Here is a 17,692-nt window from a genome sequence, read left to right as displayed (position 1 = left end):
TAATAGGAAGTAGGGAGAGAGTATAGTCATGGTGGTTGGAGGAACTGGAGGTGAGGAAATAACATTAGAGCCATCTATTACTTTTCAGCAATTTTACAAGTAGTATTCACATTCTTCAGATTTACTTTCAGACTGGAGCCTTGGTCCTGAGATTTTCTCATATTAACAAACTCTCCTCCTCTTATTCTCTTAGATTTTGGTTTTGGTCCTCTCCATTTTATCCATCAAGGACAATGGACAAGAAGGACTAGAGACACATGCAGTGCTCCAAGTGCAGATACCTCATGGCCTCCCTTGGGTTTTGTTTTGTTTTGTTTTGTTTGATATTTTATGGTGTTGTTCATCCCCTTCCTAAAGTATCATCCTCTTGAGAAGTTTGCTTATTTTTTTTTATTGTCATACGTAGCAAATGGTAGCTCAGACGCCCCAGAACTTAACTATACCAAGATGTGTATATAACATTTATTTTCACTGATTCTTCCTTACATTTGTTTTCAACAGCATATCTGATCAGTCCAATATTTCACAACTCAAGAACCCTTTGTGTCCTAGTGATTTTACCATGTATTCTTCCAAACAATTTGTAAAAATATATTAAGAGTAGTAGTTTATACTAATCTAGGGAACTGTCTTATCTAGAAATGTATATGTATTTCTTCTGTTTACTATTTCTTAGGTCTTCTATCATGATAATGTCTCTTTTATATTGAACTTAATTTACTGTAAGTCTCCTTAGATTACTAGTTTCTTTTGCTAGTTTCTCTTAATTTACATGAATGTTTTCTCTTAAATGTTTTGCTTTCTTTGGTTGTGTTTCTATTAGTTTTTATTTATAGATATCACTGGATTATCTAGTATCAAAATAAAACTCTCTACAATTCATCAAGGTCATTTCTGTGTTTCAGGTAACTGTTTTTCAGAGACGTTAGTCCAATGTACTGAGCATTATGCAAGTCATAGCTTCAGGATTTCTGTTATTTATTGCCCAGAAAAATCAATATTTTAAATGCTGGCTATCTTTGACATATAAAGCCCTATAAAATAGTGAATGGTGGTGACCACCTCTGCTTCCCATGTCTAGTGCAAAAGCTTTTCTGGGTGTGGACTGTAAGAGAGTGAAGCTTGCTCCTGTTACATTGTAATACAGTAGTTAACGCCTGTTATTAGCATCCAAGCATGTCTTCCATTCAGTTTCAGTAAGTTCTCAAGTATACTAACATACCATTTCAATGTCATTCAAATAAAAATAAATCACCTTCAGAGTAAGCCTAATGGTACAAAATATGGTAACTTAGGCCTTTTCTTCCTTGCATCCTTCCTAATGTTGACAAAGGACTAGAAAATGAAGGCATAGTCTAGATAATTTGATTTCCTTATTTTCCATTTCCTATCTGGGAGATGAAAGAGCTCTGACACTTGACTAACCATCTGAGTCAAACGTTTTCCCCTGAGATAGAGACAGCTATCAGCTGGGAATTTGAGACTGCCTGCCAAGCATTCTCCCCACACTGATGGTCTTGTCTTAGGTTCTCCCTGTGGAAAGATTGCTGCTCTTACAGATTCCAATGCTGGTGCAGTTTGACAGTTTCTTCTCCCACTGATTCAGGAGAAGAATGTTTCCCATATGGATAACTGTAGTCTTTGCTGTCGTTTAAATTGCCCTATGTTGTGAATCCTTATCTTACCTTCATATATAAATCATGTTTATCTCTAGTTTCAAATGCTAGCTTGATGCTCTTTTGATTGAAAGGTCTTTTGTTTTCCTGACCTTCTTCTACATTTTCAAATACAAGCTGGGAAATTTACTATAAATTCCTCCTAGAGTTCTCCCTTTACTGAATGCTCTCAATTTGTCAATATGTGGGGATCTAGTTGTTTTCTTCTTTGGAAATTATTCCTGCTTTCAAACTACTATTTTCTTGAAGTTCTAAACAATAAGTAAAATTCATGCATTTCTGTGTTCACTATAGCATTTTGTCCTTGTGAGAAAAGTCAGATAGCTTCTATAGAATTTCTACGTTCTTAGGACCCATCACCTGTGCTTTCCTTTTGTGATGAAGGAGTCCTTTGAAATATGATGTTCCTGAATCCCGTTTCTTAAGTAATCTCCATAGTGTAGAAAGCTAGTATTAAGCTTGATGAGTTGACCAGATTGTTTCTTGCATATTATCTTTCAACTTATGGATAAATACACAAAATAATAAGTGATGCTTCCCTTCGTTATTTACACACTATATTACTAAGTAATGTTTAGATATCAAAATCCTGTGAGTTGTTTTGATTTGATACTTTAAAAAAATTTTCTGCTTATCTACTCACCTCCTTTCTATTTGCAATACTGCTCACCAAGAAGATGATACTCTGAAGGAAAACAAAGAGAAATTGAGGCAAACTTCTCCCTGGTAACTCTTAGATCACCTGAAACAGCAGAAATAGAGGAAGCAGCTTCATCATTCCCTGTTATTTTTCTTTCCTCTTCCCAACTTACACATTTTCTCTCTGTCCTATGTCCTATGTCCTATGTCCAGTTGAAGAGTTGAGATAAATTGATAAGAGTACTTTTTCATGTTGTCTTTGACTCAAACAAAATGTCTTCATGGGCCCCATCCTTACATAGAAAGGGAATAGAAAGATTTGGGACTACAATTATTCTTCTCTTGAGAGGTTTGAATTGAGGAAAGTACAATTTCATAACACCAAACCTCTTCCAAACCTTGTCCCATTCATTTGCCAAATAACAGTTGAGACTCTCTTTATAGCTAAATAACTGAAGCAAAGAAGCAGCTAGTCTTCCTGTAGGGAAATAACCAACTTACTTAATTCAGGAAGAACAAAACAAACCAATAAAAAAACTTCACAAGTCCTCATTATTTCCAAGGCTGCTATAGTGGGTACTTCTCAGTGTCCTGTTCAGTAACATCCTGAGGGAGTGGTTGGCTGGCTTGGAATGCTTAGCTGGAAGAATATTTGTATCTCTCAGAACTAGTGGGCATCAAAGAAGCTGTCAAGTCCAGTTCCCTCATTGGATAAAGAACCCAAGACCAGGAAAATAAAATGACATGCCCAAGGTCACACTATCAGAAGTAGAGGTGACATTAAAACCAGATTTTGGAAATGCTTAAATTCATCTCAATAATGAAATTATTTATATCCTTATTTCTTAAAAATTAATACATATATTTGGGTGCTACAAAAAAATGAAGATTTTTATTTTCTGTTAAAAAAAATAAGGTAGACAGGATCTCTTATGAAAACTGCCCACTGTCATTAGAAATAGATTTAGGGAGATGTTTGAGTAAGTTTGAACTATAAACCTTAGGCCTGATTTTGAGGTTTTCCCATAAAAACAGCAAGAAAAATTAATCATTGCTTTTTTTTTTCATTCTTAGGAATCCATGTTCACAGTTTCACTCAGTCATTTTTTAAGTCTCCTGAGTACTTGCCTCATGCCTTGAAGAAGTCCAAAGGTGTATCATTTGTTTGCTTTTATCAGCCTTACCAAAGCAGCTCATTTCTCAATATCCAGATAGCAGAGAAATTTTTGTATTTGAGAGGAATTAAGCAGTGTTTTAAAAGAATCAAAGAACAACTGATACCATTTTCTCATCCATGTTTATCTTCTCCAAGTTAGTTGGGTGATCCAGCCACACTTGTCACCTAGAGAAGTTACCTATAAGCAGATTTCCCTCCTTAGCCAAATTAGTCAATAAGGTGGCCTCTGTGTGCATGTTTATTTACACAAAATAATAAACACTGTACATCTAGGTAAGGATATCAACATAATACTTATTCTTTACTGCATTTTGTAAAGTTCATTTCTTTACCAGTTGAAAAATATGTCATCCTTAAAGCAACTCATACTAGAAAATACCACCCAGGAAATAATACTCCAGAACAGATTGCAATTGCAGGAAGATGGTAAAACCCATAAGTCTAATGTTAACCCCTTTATTGAAGTTGCCCATGAAATTGTTATTACTTAGTTATAAAGAAGCATTAGGGAATCCTAATTTAATTTTTGGTTTCTCTATATGGTTTCTTTTTTCAGTTTCCAATCCACCCCAAAGATAGAATAAGTCTGAGGTCTGATGCAGATGTAGCTATTGCTATTCAGATATAATCAAGAGGTCCTATGACTTGATTATCTCAGTAGATACTCTTTAAAGTAGGGGTAATATGTACACAGCTCTTTAGCTAGATATGCTTTCCTGATAAGACATCTGTCCAGAGAGAAGCCACTTTGTAAACTGAATTTAGAGATCTGTTCAAGTGACATCCACTTTGTTTACAAATCTGGTGTTATCACTTAAAGTCATTTCATGAATTTTATGCCTTCCTCTAATTTGAAATGTGTTACAGGTTGTGTGTGTGTGTGTGTGTGTGTGTGCACATGTGCACATGAGCATGTTTGTATGCATGTGTGTAATCTGCCAATATTGCATTAGTTTTTTCTTCTACCTGAATTTGATGTCATTTTTTTCTTTCAAGCCTCCAGGAAGACACTTTTTAGTTTATTTCATAGTGACTACTTAAGATTGAGAAGAGACCCAAATTCAAGCAAGAAAGTTATCTATTCTAGACACCATATAACTAGTAGATTTGCATTCAGGTCATTTATTCCATAAGACCTAATCTCCATAACCTGCATATTATTTGTATTCTCTTGATTAATAAGGGATTACGATTTTTCTATGGCCTTTATATGGTGCTATAGTGGATTATTCCATTCATTTGACCAACATTTCAAGCTGCCATTTCTTTTTATTAATGATTTTACTATAAATATCCCTATTACTTCCAAAAAGCCTAAAACATATGATGAATGAGATCTCTTTTTAAAAATCATTCATAAGTCATTGTGTTGAAAATATTATTTGGAGCTTCAGATTTTATTTAAACTGTAAAGGATAATGAATTTTTAACAAGGACTCTGTTTGGACAGTCTTGGCCTGAGAAGATCATCTGGTATATGTGGAAGGAATGGAGATTTTTTTCCCCAGTGGCTTTACTCTTGTTGAGTGTGACAGGTATTTCTTGGAGTTATTTACTAGCTAAACCTAGCCATCTTTTATAGCAAATACTATCTCTCTGAAAATGATGAGAGGAGAGGGAGAGATGTTTTTATAGGCTAACTGAAGCAAGAATGAGGAACAAGGAAGTGGAGGAGCATTACACTGACCTGCCACCAATGTTGTTTCTTAACCACAGAGGCTTCTTGTTGCTGGGGGTTTTCTTAAGGCATTCCTGAATGTAGTTTAAACTGATTTCCTATTGTCTTTGGCAGAACCATTCATTTTATTAGGATCTAGAAGAATTTGACTCTTGGTTAAAGGTGCTGTAGTCAAATGCATTCATACAAAGCACATCTCTCTAGCTACCAAAGATATTGCTGAGATATTTAGAACATTGGCCTTTCAGTTGTCAATATTTTGAGGTGTGTGATGAGTAAATGGAATAGCCTTACATCTTTCAGTGGTAGAACTGTCAAGAAGAGTTTGTCTTTTTAGCCCCATACTCTCCAAAGGTAGACTATTTCAGAATCCATTACAGAGGAAATAAACACTTGAGTTTTACCTAAAGATGAGCCTAAGCAACCATTTGCCCTTTATTGATGTCAAAAGTATTTCTTTGCCAAGCTCTGAAATGCACCTTCAAAAACTACTGAAATACCCAAGAACTTTAGTGATGAGCTACAAATGGACTTTGGTATTGATAAATACAAGTCAATATGTATAGTGAAAGGACAACTCACGGTGATAAATGGGCCCACCATCAGTAAAAATCAAATTATTGACTATCTAGGGCAAGGAAAAAAATCTGTCTATAGCTAACATCTACAGGTGAGAAGAATTAGCCAACAACAGCAATTCAGGAAAGGTTCAAAGAGACAAGTAAGGAGAATTCATTAAAAATACATACCAAGCAGGCAGCAACATTAACAAATACTCTGTGGCCCCAGGATGTTGTATTTCTTCCATCATACCTGTGTTCACTTTTGGGGGAATGAGCTCCCCCTGGGCTTCCCACGTACTCAAAGGAGGTTTAATTCAGATTTCTCCTCTGCACTACCTTATTGTAAAGGAATTCTCTTGTGCACTCTTAAAATGTGTACTGCTCTTAGGAAATTTTTTCTAATGCTTCTTAACTAGTTAAATTCATCATCTTTCAACTAGATCGCAAGTTGTATGAGGGCACATTAAAAGTGCCTTCATTTCTTTACCCCCCAGAATCTGGCAAAGAGCTCTACCCATAAGAAGTACTAGATCAATATTTGTTGATTTCACCATTTTTGAAATGATTCATTAGAGAAGCCTTGGTCACACATCATGTCAGAGTTTAATGATGAAACATTGGCAGGAAACACCCAAAAGAACAATTGCAAGAATTAGTCTATCAAACAAACAACAAAGAGCAGAATGGCAGTAATTAACCTCTCCAAAGCCTGCTGTTCCCAAATGGCAAAGTGTAGTCATTTCTTCTACAGTAAATTTAATTGGACACTCTATGAACTACCCAGTAAAAATGACAAATCTAACATAGCTTCAAATCTGGAAGCTATTATGTGTAATTAAACAACATATCTGAAGAATAATCCTTTTCACTCCCCTACTCTCACACAAACCACACCCTCAAAAACCAGAGGTAAAGGCAAAAATAGCTGCATGGTTCCTACTGGTGTGAATTTAATGAAGATGATGCAGCTAAAAAGTACATCTAACTTTAGTCTTCTTGAGAGATTTGGAACTTCACTTCATGCTGAGTCTACTTTATTGCCACTAAAAATGGTTGTAGGCATGTGCTTTATTGTTCTAATACGTATCCTCTTTGTCCTTGAGATCTCTAGTTTAGAATGAATCTTTAAATATCTGCTGCTTGATAAATATTTGCTGGAGAAATGATTAAATGAATGAATGTAGTAAAGTGTTAAATTAGGAAAGAACAATATATTGGATGACAGTATAATGCATTTGCCCAAATAGAGGTACTATTTCATTGACTTTTAGTAAAAGATTTAGCTACATGATTGATTCCCTGTTATAAATACCAATGTAAATACTTTCAGGAAATTAACAAGTAAAATATAGAGAGATAGAAATCATTAAAATGGGCCAGAAAATTTTGACCAATATAATAGTTTTCTGCAGCTTTGATGCATTTAACTATCTACTTAAACATCTCCCAGAAATCTAAGGATTCAAAAATAATCCACACCTGATTTAAAATGAGGAGAATTAAATTCAAGGCAGCTAGAATAGTGACTACTTAGGCCATACTTGGTATGCCTCTTCTTCCAATTCACAGACTAACTAACCCACATCACCATTTGCAAATATACATCCATGATCTCAAACTGGTTTAAGCAAGCAACTGAACAGATCCAGCAGAAAGATAATTGAAAGCATATATTCTCTTGGTTCAGAGGAACATCTAGCCTGGTACCTCTGCTTCATTCACTTGTTCACTCATTCATTTCACAACTCCTTTGGGAATATTTTCTATAGTCCAGGTACTGTCACACAGAAATGAATGAAGCAGGTATGGTATTTGGTTTTGCATGTTGTTTTTAGAAAATTCAAATGTATGAAGTGAAAAAATTAGGTTATTTGTTTAAAATAAGAATTTCATAATTTTCCTGTATTTTGTTCTCAGACAAAAGTCTGTAAGAGAAGCAGGGAATTTAAACTGCTTTTATTTTAATAGAGCAAAGTGCTGTTTATGTACTGAGAGGGCTGGTAAAATGATCTGGAGGGGCTGTTTGACCAGAATTATGTTACTAGCTTCCTTTAAAGTATGTCTATGTGGTCCTCCTGTTTTCATCACCACTGTTACTCAAGCTCCATTAAAACTCATGGAGGAGAGCAGCAGTTGTGAGCACTGCTAATGCTGCTTGGATTAGCAGGGCACCATTGTGTCATTCATCCAGACTGTGAAGCAAAGGTCTCCAGCCTCAGTGCTGCTCTCTCATCTTCTAATGGAGGTTTAGCAACAGTAACCCTGAGCTAACAAACATATTCCCTATGTGATTCGTGTATGCGTGCGCCTGCGTGTGCATGTGCCTGTGTACATGTGCATGGGTGTGTATTTTGTCTATTGCATTTAAGACTTACAAATATGGCATGTGTTATCAACATCTGAAGACACTGTAGTAGTGATTACTACAGCAAAATAGATAAAATTCCATTGTACTCAATCGTGTGTTTGTGTGTGTGTGTGTGTGTTTAATAGTATTTAACTTCAGAATGGTTTAAGAGGGACCTGATATGTGTGATTGGAGGCTGCTTTATTTTGTTTTTTTTCACCAAATTTCTTCATGAAGACAAGGCCCACTTTTCCCTGACAAATAATTACTATAACAAATGATATATGGGGATATATTACTTACAGACCAACTGTTATAGGAAAATGCAGAAACCTAAGTTAGTTTCTTGAATAGAGTTAGTGAGTATAGTATGTTTATAGAAAGTTTGGACTCCTTCCCTAACTTCTGTTTTTGGTTATAATTCCTACTTAGTAAACAATATCTCATCCCAAGTTGTTAAATGCTTTCCATTCAAAACACCAGCCCTCTGTATCATTTTCAGTGTATTCATTAAGATTTACTTTTTAAAAGACTTTTTTTGAGTGTGTGTTTAGTGCCATTATTTTTATTTAATGAAAGAGAACCAAAATGCATATGAAGTGTTCATTAGCTGTGATTTGTACCACCAAAGGAAGCCTTGCCACCAGCGTAGAACTGATCTTTCTAATTGAGTAGCCTGATGTTCTCTATGCCCTGTTGCTGTTAATTGACTATATTGTTTTAGATTTATGCATTAAAAATACGATTTCCACTTCGAAGACATCACTTTGTTACTTTGTAGCTTTTAAGCTGATGCCATGAACTTATTTTTCTTCTAAGATAAAGTCGCATCTATAGATTTTTCAACTAATTACATGTCTGCCAATAAATACTTAGAGGATACATTTTATTTCAATTTATTATTTGTGTTTACATAGTGTATCCCTGAAAATATCTGTAGAACTGAAAAGAAACATTTTAATGGTGTTTGCTACTACTTTTTCATCGCTCTTTCTCTTTCTTTTCTTTCTTTTTTAATAGCTCCAGTCAGTCCGGTCAAGCATGACAGCAACTCAAACTCGGCAAACTTCCAAGATGCTGAGGACATGCCTGACAGATGTGTCTTGGAAGAGTCTGAGAGTCCAGGTGAAAGCCATTTAAAAATAGTCAAGTATAAAATGATAAATTTGACACAGCTTTGGGGTCCTTGGAAGGGTGGGGGAGAGGACATTGTAATGCTGTTTTCTCTTAGCAGCTGCACTGTCAAATTAATGGTCACCTCCAGAGGTCACAGTGTGGAGCTGTTATCTTTTCCTCTTTCATCAAGAATTCAGTTGGAGGAAGTACAAAGGCTTCATGACTGAGAAGGGAAGCTGACACTATTAGTTCATTATCATCAATTTTAGGCTATACTGGTTAACATGCAGAGAGATTGGGAAATGAGAGAAATGTTGACATTTTAAATATTTCAAATAATGAGATCTAACAAGAGTCAAGCAGACATGGAGAGATGAAGAGAAAAGAGGAACAAATTGTCATCCTTTCAAATATATTTACCTTTCTAAATACAAACAGCACTCTCAATGGGAAGAGGATTTTAGCATGACATTGTCAAACAAAAGAAAAGAAGATGGCAACCCTTCCTCTTGCAATGAAATTTACTCTATGTCAAAGTCACTTGTGCATATATTTTTTCTTTGTGGGAAGAACAGACAGAGATGTACCAGAAGGATATAGCCAGAAACACTTCAACATGGATTTGTGTGGTTTTGTTTTGAAGTATGCCTAGTCTTAATTACTAGTTAATTAAAAGAAAAAAAAAATCTTGCAAAAGTTGAAGTGACATTTTTGGATCACTACAAAGCCATTAGATGCTAGAAGTTACCTTATTACCATGAATGAAAGAGTTAGATATCTTCCCCCAGAATATTTCTCTTTCCTGTTTTATCTGGCTACTGTGTACCCTCTACCCTCTCACATCTTTGTGTGCTGATCCATGTATCATATTTTTGATTCATCCTCTCTGTGGCCTGTCAGCTTAGTTAAGAGATTTCCAAATCTTGTAGCCTTCACTGACAGGGGGCAGCTGCAAACAGTCCCCTGATCCTTCCCCGAGGAGAGCTACTGAGATTTAATTTTCAGTGAAAGGTGCAGCCTGCAATCTATGTCAGGTCCCCTAAGTCATCTAGGAACCCCAATAGGCCCAGTGGCTCTGGCATTGTATATCAGCCCCCTCCACTACACCAAGATTTCTCAGAAGATGAACTACTGTTGTGCTGTGTGCCCATTCTCAACACCCTCCTTTTACTTCAGTATTCCGTTGCAGGCAGAAATGACACCTCTAGCAATGATGGCAAATTTAAATGAGCAAATTAACCTCAGCCTCTCTCCTAATAGCCAAAAGAAAAATGTAGATCACTGGTGAGGGTAATGGTAGGTGTTAAATTTTTGTAATAAAAGTTTTTTAAAAATTACTTTTAGTTTGAACTAAAATTGCCTAGTTCTGACTTGATTTTTAAAAATGTCTTAATAAAACATTTCTTATTAGCCATTTTGCCAGGCAGTTAAATTCCTGAGTCAGGTGTTCACCTTGACTCATTGTTTCATTGTTTTTGACAAGAACAGATCAGCTTTATACCATTCCTTTTGCCCCTTAATGTGAATGGAATTGTAGTGAGATTCAAATGTAACATACTCTATCTGACTGATGCAAACAAAGGACATATCGAAAAAGAAAGATTAATCAGAAAATATAGGTGCTGATAAAGAATCTTAACTTAAAGAGTGAGTACTGTTCTATACATGGGACATCATTAAACTGGTAATAAAGAATGAATTACTCTGGCTTTTTTCTCTGTCCATTCCTGCATTTTAAGACATCTTGCCTTATAGGCCTAGAAACCTCTGGAGGGTTCACTACTGGTCTCACTGCCTTCCACTGAGAATTTGTGGCTTGGTTGTCATGGAGACATCGTATTTCTCCAAGAATTGCTCATATTGATCCGTGGCCAGGCGTAAATGGCCAAGCGAGTGTGAGGAATAAAGGGGGCTGGGCAGTCCTATAAAATGACCAGGGCTTGTGGGTTGGAAATAAGCTCATAGCAAACACTTAGGTAAAAAGAAAGAAGCAGTTTTATTTTGTTTCAGGATTTCTTTCTGCACTTTGGGCCATTGTCTTCTTTCACTATGAACTGAAAGAAACTTGTTAGTCACTTGTCATGTCAGATCTTTGGTGCTTGTCCTGACACAGCTGTCAGCCTTCTAGCTCTGTGCAGTTCAGGGACACACAACAAAGAGGCAGTGACATGAATTATTTATTGCTCCTTGTGTGGATAAAATTCTGTGATAAGAAATTAAGACACTTCTGACAGAGTTGCTTGTTTAGTAAGAAAGATTTTGAAGAAAGAGTGCATTTTCTTGAAGTAGGAGCATTCAGTAGGCAAAATTCGTAGACCAGAACACAGAGGAAAATAAGTTTTGTGTTTCGTATGTGAATTTGGTGGCATAGAGGGACTTTCTTGAACTACGATAATATGACTGTCCACTTTTCAGTGTCTAAAATTGAACTTCAGAATATCAAATTCTGAAGTAATTCAAAATGTAGGTGCTACTAATGGCTAGCATTTCTCTGGTGGTTTAGCTATCTTTAGTTACCATGTGTGAATACTTTCGAAATAGTAACCACCTTAGTGATAAAAAAAAAAAAAAATGGGGGCTTTAAGGTTTGTTGTTGCTATTTGTTGTTTGTGGTACTAGGAATTCAACCCAGAATCTTGCACATGCTGGGCAAGTATCCTGTTACTGAGCACAACCCCAGCCCTTTTTATTTTTATTTTGAGAAAGGCTCTCTCTAGGCTGGCCTTAAACTTGGGATTCTCCTGCCTCAGCCTCCTGAGTAGTTGGGATTATAGGTGTACACCACTGTACCTGGCAAATCTTGGGTTTTTAAGTGGTGAGATCTGGGAAACTTGTAGAGGTACTTCAGTAGCTAAACTTGTAACTGCATTAGCTTATTCATTATTCACTGTATGGTAAAGAATGTGTTTTAATCTGAGTGCATTGTTGTTCACATTTTCAACTGAAATATCATAACTCATTTAAAATTCCTTTTAACATTTAGTGTACATGCAAAATCCCCTAGTTACAAAGTTGAATGTGGTCAGTCTTCCACCTTTAATGGATATTGACCTTACATAGTTTTATCTATGCAATGCTAAATGACTACTATATTTATTGCTCCATTTTAAATTAAGAGACCAGTTGTTTGAACAGAATTTAGAAAATGAAAACTGGAAATCATTTTCCCATTACAAGCACAGTTCAAAAGTATTACTTTACATGTTATTCTTTCCAATCAGTCTTTTCTATGTATAGTTTCTAAACATCATATTATGTTAGCTTTTCTAGCTCAACGTTGTTAGTATCAACTCATTTTCATATGTGAAAATCCTGGACATTGAAGGGCAGAAAAATATATTTTTGAAAAATAGGTTAACTTGATATTTTAAATGTTGATAGTTGTTAAATGCCATTAATAAAATAAAAATTTTAGAATTTTATTAATAGTAAGATTGACTTCATGAATTGTCTTTGAATACAATGAGTTTTGAATTCAAGTATATAGATTTTTTTTTGCATTGACATTACTCCTCCAACACTGAATTGACTAGGGTGATCCATTTGTAAATAGGTTGCAGTCTGCATGTAGGTCAAGATTTAGCCATGTGGAGTGGTTGCTCACCTTGTCTCCAGGGTGCTCTACCTTATTCATCATGCCATTGTGATCTCTTTATTGGTTCAAGCTGTATACCCAGGTGAGTGCCTGGAATCCATTAAGGTTGGCAAAGCACCTTTAGACCAGAGCATTCCTGTTACTTTGACCCTGCTAGTGAACCTGGAGGTCTTGTCAGACCGGGGAAAGTATCCCTCAGTAGTGTCTTTTCTTTGGAATAATTCATTAGCAAAGAGTTTTGACTCACAGGTGAATCCCAGATTGAAGTTTCTATCTTAGACTCTGAAGTCTACTTGCTTCTTCACTAGCATTTATATGTTCCTGGAACCTGTGGGAATAACTTTGCTGTCTAGTAATAGAAGCACTGAGACAACATCATGAACTTGCAGCTCCCTATTTTTGTGATGTTAGGGCCATTAGGCTTTCTTTGGCTCTTTAAGGCCTGGTTGCTTCTGAATCTAAAAGATGTTTCCACAAAAATAGTTCAGTTAAGTCTTTTGCTAGTTTGCTTCTGGTTAACTGTTTCATGCACATTGATTAAAGCCCAATCTTCATTCTCTAGAAATTTTTTTAAAAAACGATTTCTTGCCCTTCATCTGTACATTCATCATAATAAAAACTTTAAAGAGTAATGTTCACAATTTTTAAGCAAGTGGTAATGAGAGAACTCGAGCTTTTATCACTTATCAGTTTGGAAAACTGGGTTTTGCTTTCTAGCATATGAGGGAGCATGCACTTAAAAGGAGCTTCAGCTGGGTGTGGTGGCAAATGTCTGTAATCCCAGCAGCTTGGGAGGCTGAGGCAGGAGGATCATGAGTTCAAAGCCAGCCTCAGCAACTGAGAGATGCTAAGCAACTCAGTGAGAATCTGTCTCTAAATCAAATACAAAATAGGGCTGGGGATGTGGCTCAGTAGTCAAGTGCCCCTGAGTTGAATCTCCAACACCCCGCCTCTAAAAAAAAAAAAAAAAAAAATAGCTTCAGCTGCAAAGAGTAGTGACAAGAGTGAGCTTGGAAATCCAAACAGCATATTCACATGAGTTTTCACATAATTCTGAAGTGGTTTATAATCAGTATGCATTTTGCCATTAATAGAACATTTCAGTGGTTTTTATGTAGCACGTTAAATGTGTGGATCTATATACATCATTGTCAATCAATATTACATTTGCATGAATCTGATAAACAAAACTAGATTTTGCATATTATTCCAGAGGATAATACGTTGTGAAAATCCAAGGTGGATTTTTTTCTTTTACTATTGTGGCTCATGAATCACCAGTAAAAACCAGGTAACAGAAAGTAGGACAGATTCAGGACTGGAGTGTTGGAGATGGCTGATGATGATGCATGAAGCAGAAAAATGCGGACCGTGTGAGCAGCACATCAATCATAACCACCAAGAACACACTTCCTATGGCTAGTGCTAAGAAAATGTTCTAGGAGGAAGAACAATTTCAGTAGTCATGCATATGTTCCTTCTTCTTGTTGTGTTTAACAGTATCAATATTTTGATTAATTTGACCTGAGGGAAAATTTAAGCATTGATGTAATGATTTTTAAAAAAGAATATAATATTTTAGGCAATTTTCACACACAAACACACACAGGCACACATATGCCCATCTACACTAAGGATACTGTATTTGTTAAAGTGAACCCATCAGCTTTTTATTTTTTTTTTTATAGTAGCAGTAGGAGTTACTATTCAGCATCACCTCATTAACATAAAATCATTAATTGAGGCACAATTCTCCAATTGATTTGATAGTCAAATTAATTCAAGTAATGTGTTTTTTTAGCCATGAAATATAATCATTCAAGCAGTATAAGAAATAATGCTTTTTGATTCTATACATCAGACCATATTTCAACGAATATTTATAAGATTTGACCCTAAAACTATAGTTGTGGGTTTCTCTAAGAACCATTAAGTGCTTGAATTTATGAAAGTTTAGTAATTTCAAGCCAGATTTGTCTTGTTGGAAATTTTCATTTTCTTTGGCAATTAAGAAAAACTATTAATCAAGTGTGTGATTAAAAATGTATTTGCCCAGTTTATAAGACAAGAGTATTCATTATTATATCAACATATTTTATTTCAAGACAGAAAAAAATATAGAAATTGTAGGCAATGACATCCTTTCTTTCTTTCCTGATCCCCTTACTCCTTCCTCCCTATTTCTCTGCCTCTCCCCCTCCTTCCCCTTCTTCTTACTTCTTTTCTGTTATTTTCCCATATAACTCAGATATCCGTTTTATTTCTAGGTGATCCAAGATATCATTCATGGATGGCAAAGGTGTGCTCCTGCAAGGTGTGCTAACTAGAATCTCACTGTGGCAATGGATTTGGACAAATCAAGAAACCCCCAAACAAGCTCTTGCTTTATTGTCACATAAAAGCAATGTTGTTCTTGGTCTATAATTTGCTAAAACTTTAACCAGAGTGTCCTGAAAGTGTAATGACGGATTGAAAATACCTGAATTTTCCTTCTAGAAGATCATTGTCTAAATCATTCCATGTTCCTCATTTTCCTTAATATCTCCAACAAGGAATGCCAGCCCACACATACAAATTGAACATTGCTTTAGATTTGCTTCCATGTTTTCAGTCCCTGAATTATATAATAAGAAACACTTCTCAATTTAATGTTGCTTCAATGTGTTTAATATAAAACTTCACCAAATTTGACTTGTTAGGTTAGAACATTTTTAGTAGATGTCTAATTGACACCAATCATTGCAGTGAATTGCATCCCCAAGCATGGCATGTTTTCAGTAAATGAACAGTTTCACACAGTCATCAATTAACCCAAATAAGTGATACATGGTATGGCAGTACACTGTACAGCCTGGTTAATTTCTAATGACACTGAGGCTTTAGCAAAAGGTTGATCTTTTGGTCCATATAGATGTGAACTAGAAACAGGGAATCTACTTCACAATTGATTCTTATTAAGTATAAACTCTTACAGTTCTTTTCCCAGAAAGAAGCTTGATAGCAGGAATTCTAAAACTAAAATATGCAAAGCAATATAAATAGAAATTGACATAAAGTGCTCATCTATCAAGGCCTTTAGTGATCAGATTTATTTGCTGTGATTTATACTGTACAATTTCTTAACTTATAGAAAATCATCAAAGACTATAAATGTGGATATGTTATGAATACAAATATTGCCTAATCTGTAGGAAAAATGGAAATAAAGTATTAAATATATGAAACATAGTTCTATCTCAGGGAATGTCAAGTCCCTTCAATTTAGCAGGCACATTTTTGAGCACCAACTTCAGCTCCAATGCCTGGGTACAGGGTACAGGGTACAGGAGGCAGGGGAAATGGGAGATAAGAGGACTCTGGACTGAAATGGAATAGTCTTTGTCTTTGATGACTTATAATTAATGTTTGGCCTGGATGAATATTCCAGACAGAAATTGAATATGACCCCTTTAAAGTCAATTAAAGTGTGTGCTCTTTGTTTCCTAAAATGTGCTGCCCCTGCTTAAAATTACTTTAGAGTTATAACTCAGAAACTGTAACATGTTGTTAATATGAACAATAGTGAAAAATTTTGATCCTTTGAAAAATTGCACATATACATTTCCCCACTTTGGAAAAAATCTACTTCTAACAAGTTTCAAAATAAAGGAAAATAATAAGTTAGGCAATGGAATATATTTTCTTGCATGCTGTGTTGTGGCTCTCAAGCCTATTACAAGAACTCTCAAAAACACTTTGATGACAATATCAAATGAGTGTATGTTCTCTCAAAGGGAAATTTTAATTATTAAAACTATTTGTATGCTCAAGTTCTGGTATGTATGTTGAAAATGAGCTTTATTATTTTTATACCTATATTCTATTATTCTCCTTCTCAAACAAGAGTAACAACAAGTTTAACAGATGCTATACTTAGTATTTTTTGGTGGGCGGGAGTCTAAATTAACCAATAATAAATCCCCAATGATTATTTTATGATGTCACCAGCTATCAGAAATTAGAAATGGCATAAGCTTGACTTTAATAAGTAGGAGTTTTACTAATTCTGGAGGCCAATATTATTAACTCTGAAGACTTAATTTCTAAAAATGAGAGTTGTAGAGAAAATTAAATTATGCTACCCTAATATCCATGTGCAAATATGCTGATGTAACAAATCCATTTGTCTGTTTTAAAATGATTTATTTATATTGACTTACATTTAACATGTTTTAGTACTTTTCATTGTAGGGAGACTTGAAGTAGCAGTTACCATGCAATTCAATAGATTAACCATGCAGTAATGTTAACCACTTGGTACCAGTTAAAAACTCATGATGCTTGATCTGGTGGTTGTCCTTTTGAATGCCTACCCTTAGGTAAACCACTGTGGTAAATGTATTAGTGAATATGTTTGTATACTGATTCTTCTTGTCATTATAATAAACAATTCGTAATTCATAAAAATATTACTTTGTGGTTCTTCTTTGGTAATCGTCTTGGTGATAAAGATAAATTTTGAGAGAGAGAGAGAGTCATTGTCCAAAGGAATATCATATTTTCAAATTTACAAGCCTGGATTATTTTATTTATTGGGGAGCTGTACATTGGCTATGTGGGGTGTTACAGAAACACAAATCTGGAAAGCATCTAGTGTTGTGAGAGAAGCTTCTTGCCGTGTCTCTGGGTAGCACAGGCTTCTCAGAGGCTTATTTCCTTATCTGCATTGAGGAGCCTCCTCACAGGGGTGGTCCAAAGGCACTCTATGAGATGGTTCAGAGACAGCAATCTGAATACTATAAAACACTTCCAATACAAGGTAACATATAGTATCATAAACATGCAACTAGGGAGGCACCCCTCAGGCCTTAAATATTCTCTTAGTATTTTAGAAACAAAGTTAAGCCTACTTGGAACATGTC

The 17,692-nt window shown here is 35.4% G+C and overlaps 1 protein-coding gene across 3 annotated transcripts in view; it reads left to right on the top strand.

The window, feature by feature from the left end:
- Wdr72 (WD repeat domain 72) overlaps window positions 1-17,210 on the top strand; it is a 185,280-nt gene extending 168,070 nt beyond the window's left edge. For all 3 annotated transcript variants that reach the window (XM_077109030.1, XM_076848584.2, XM_077109029.1), the window contains 2 exons: window positions 9,101-9,205; window positions 15,059-17,210. In XM_077109030.1, coding sequence (XP_076965145.1) covers window positions 9,101-9,205; window positions 15,059-15,114 — 161 coding nt within the window. In that variant the 3' untranslated portion in view covers window positions 15,115-17,210. The remainder of the gene's footprint in view (window positions 1-9,100; window positions 9,206-15,058) is intronic.
- Window positions 17,211-17,692: the final 482 nt, after the last annotated feature.

This window comes from Callospermophilus lateralis, chromosome 3, assembly GCF_048772815.1.
Source record: "Callospermophilus lateralis isolate mCalLat2 chromosome 3, mCalLat2.hap1, whole genome shotgun sequence".
Classification (NCBI taxonomy): Eukaryota; Metazoa; Chordata; class Mammalia; order Rodentia; family Sciuridae; genus Callospermophilus; species Callospermophilus lateralis.
The sequence above is the reverse complement of the archived record's forward strand: the minus strand, read 5'-3'. Positions and strand labels throughout refer to the sequence as shown.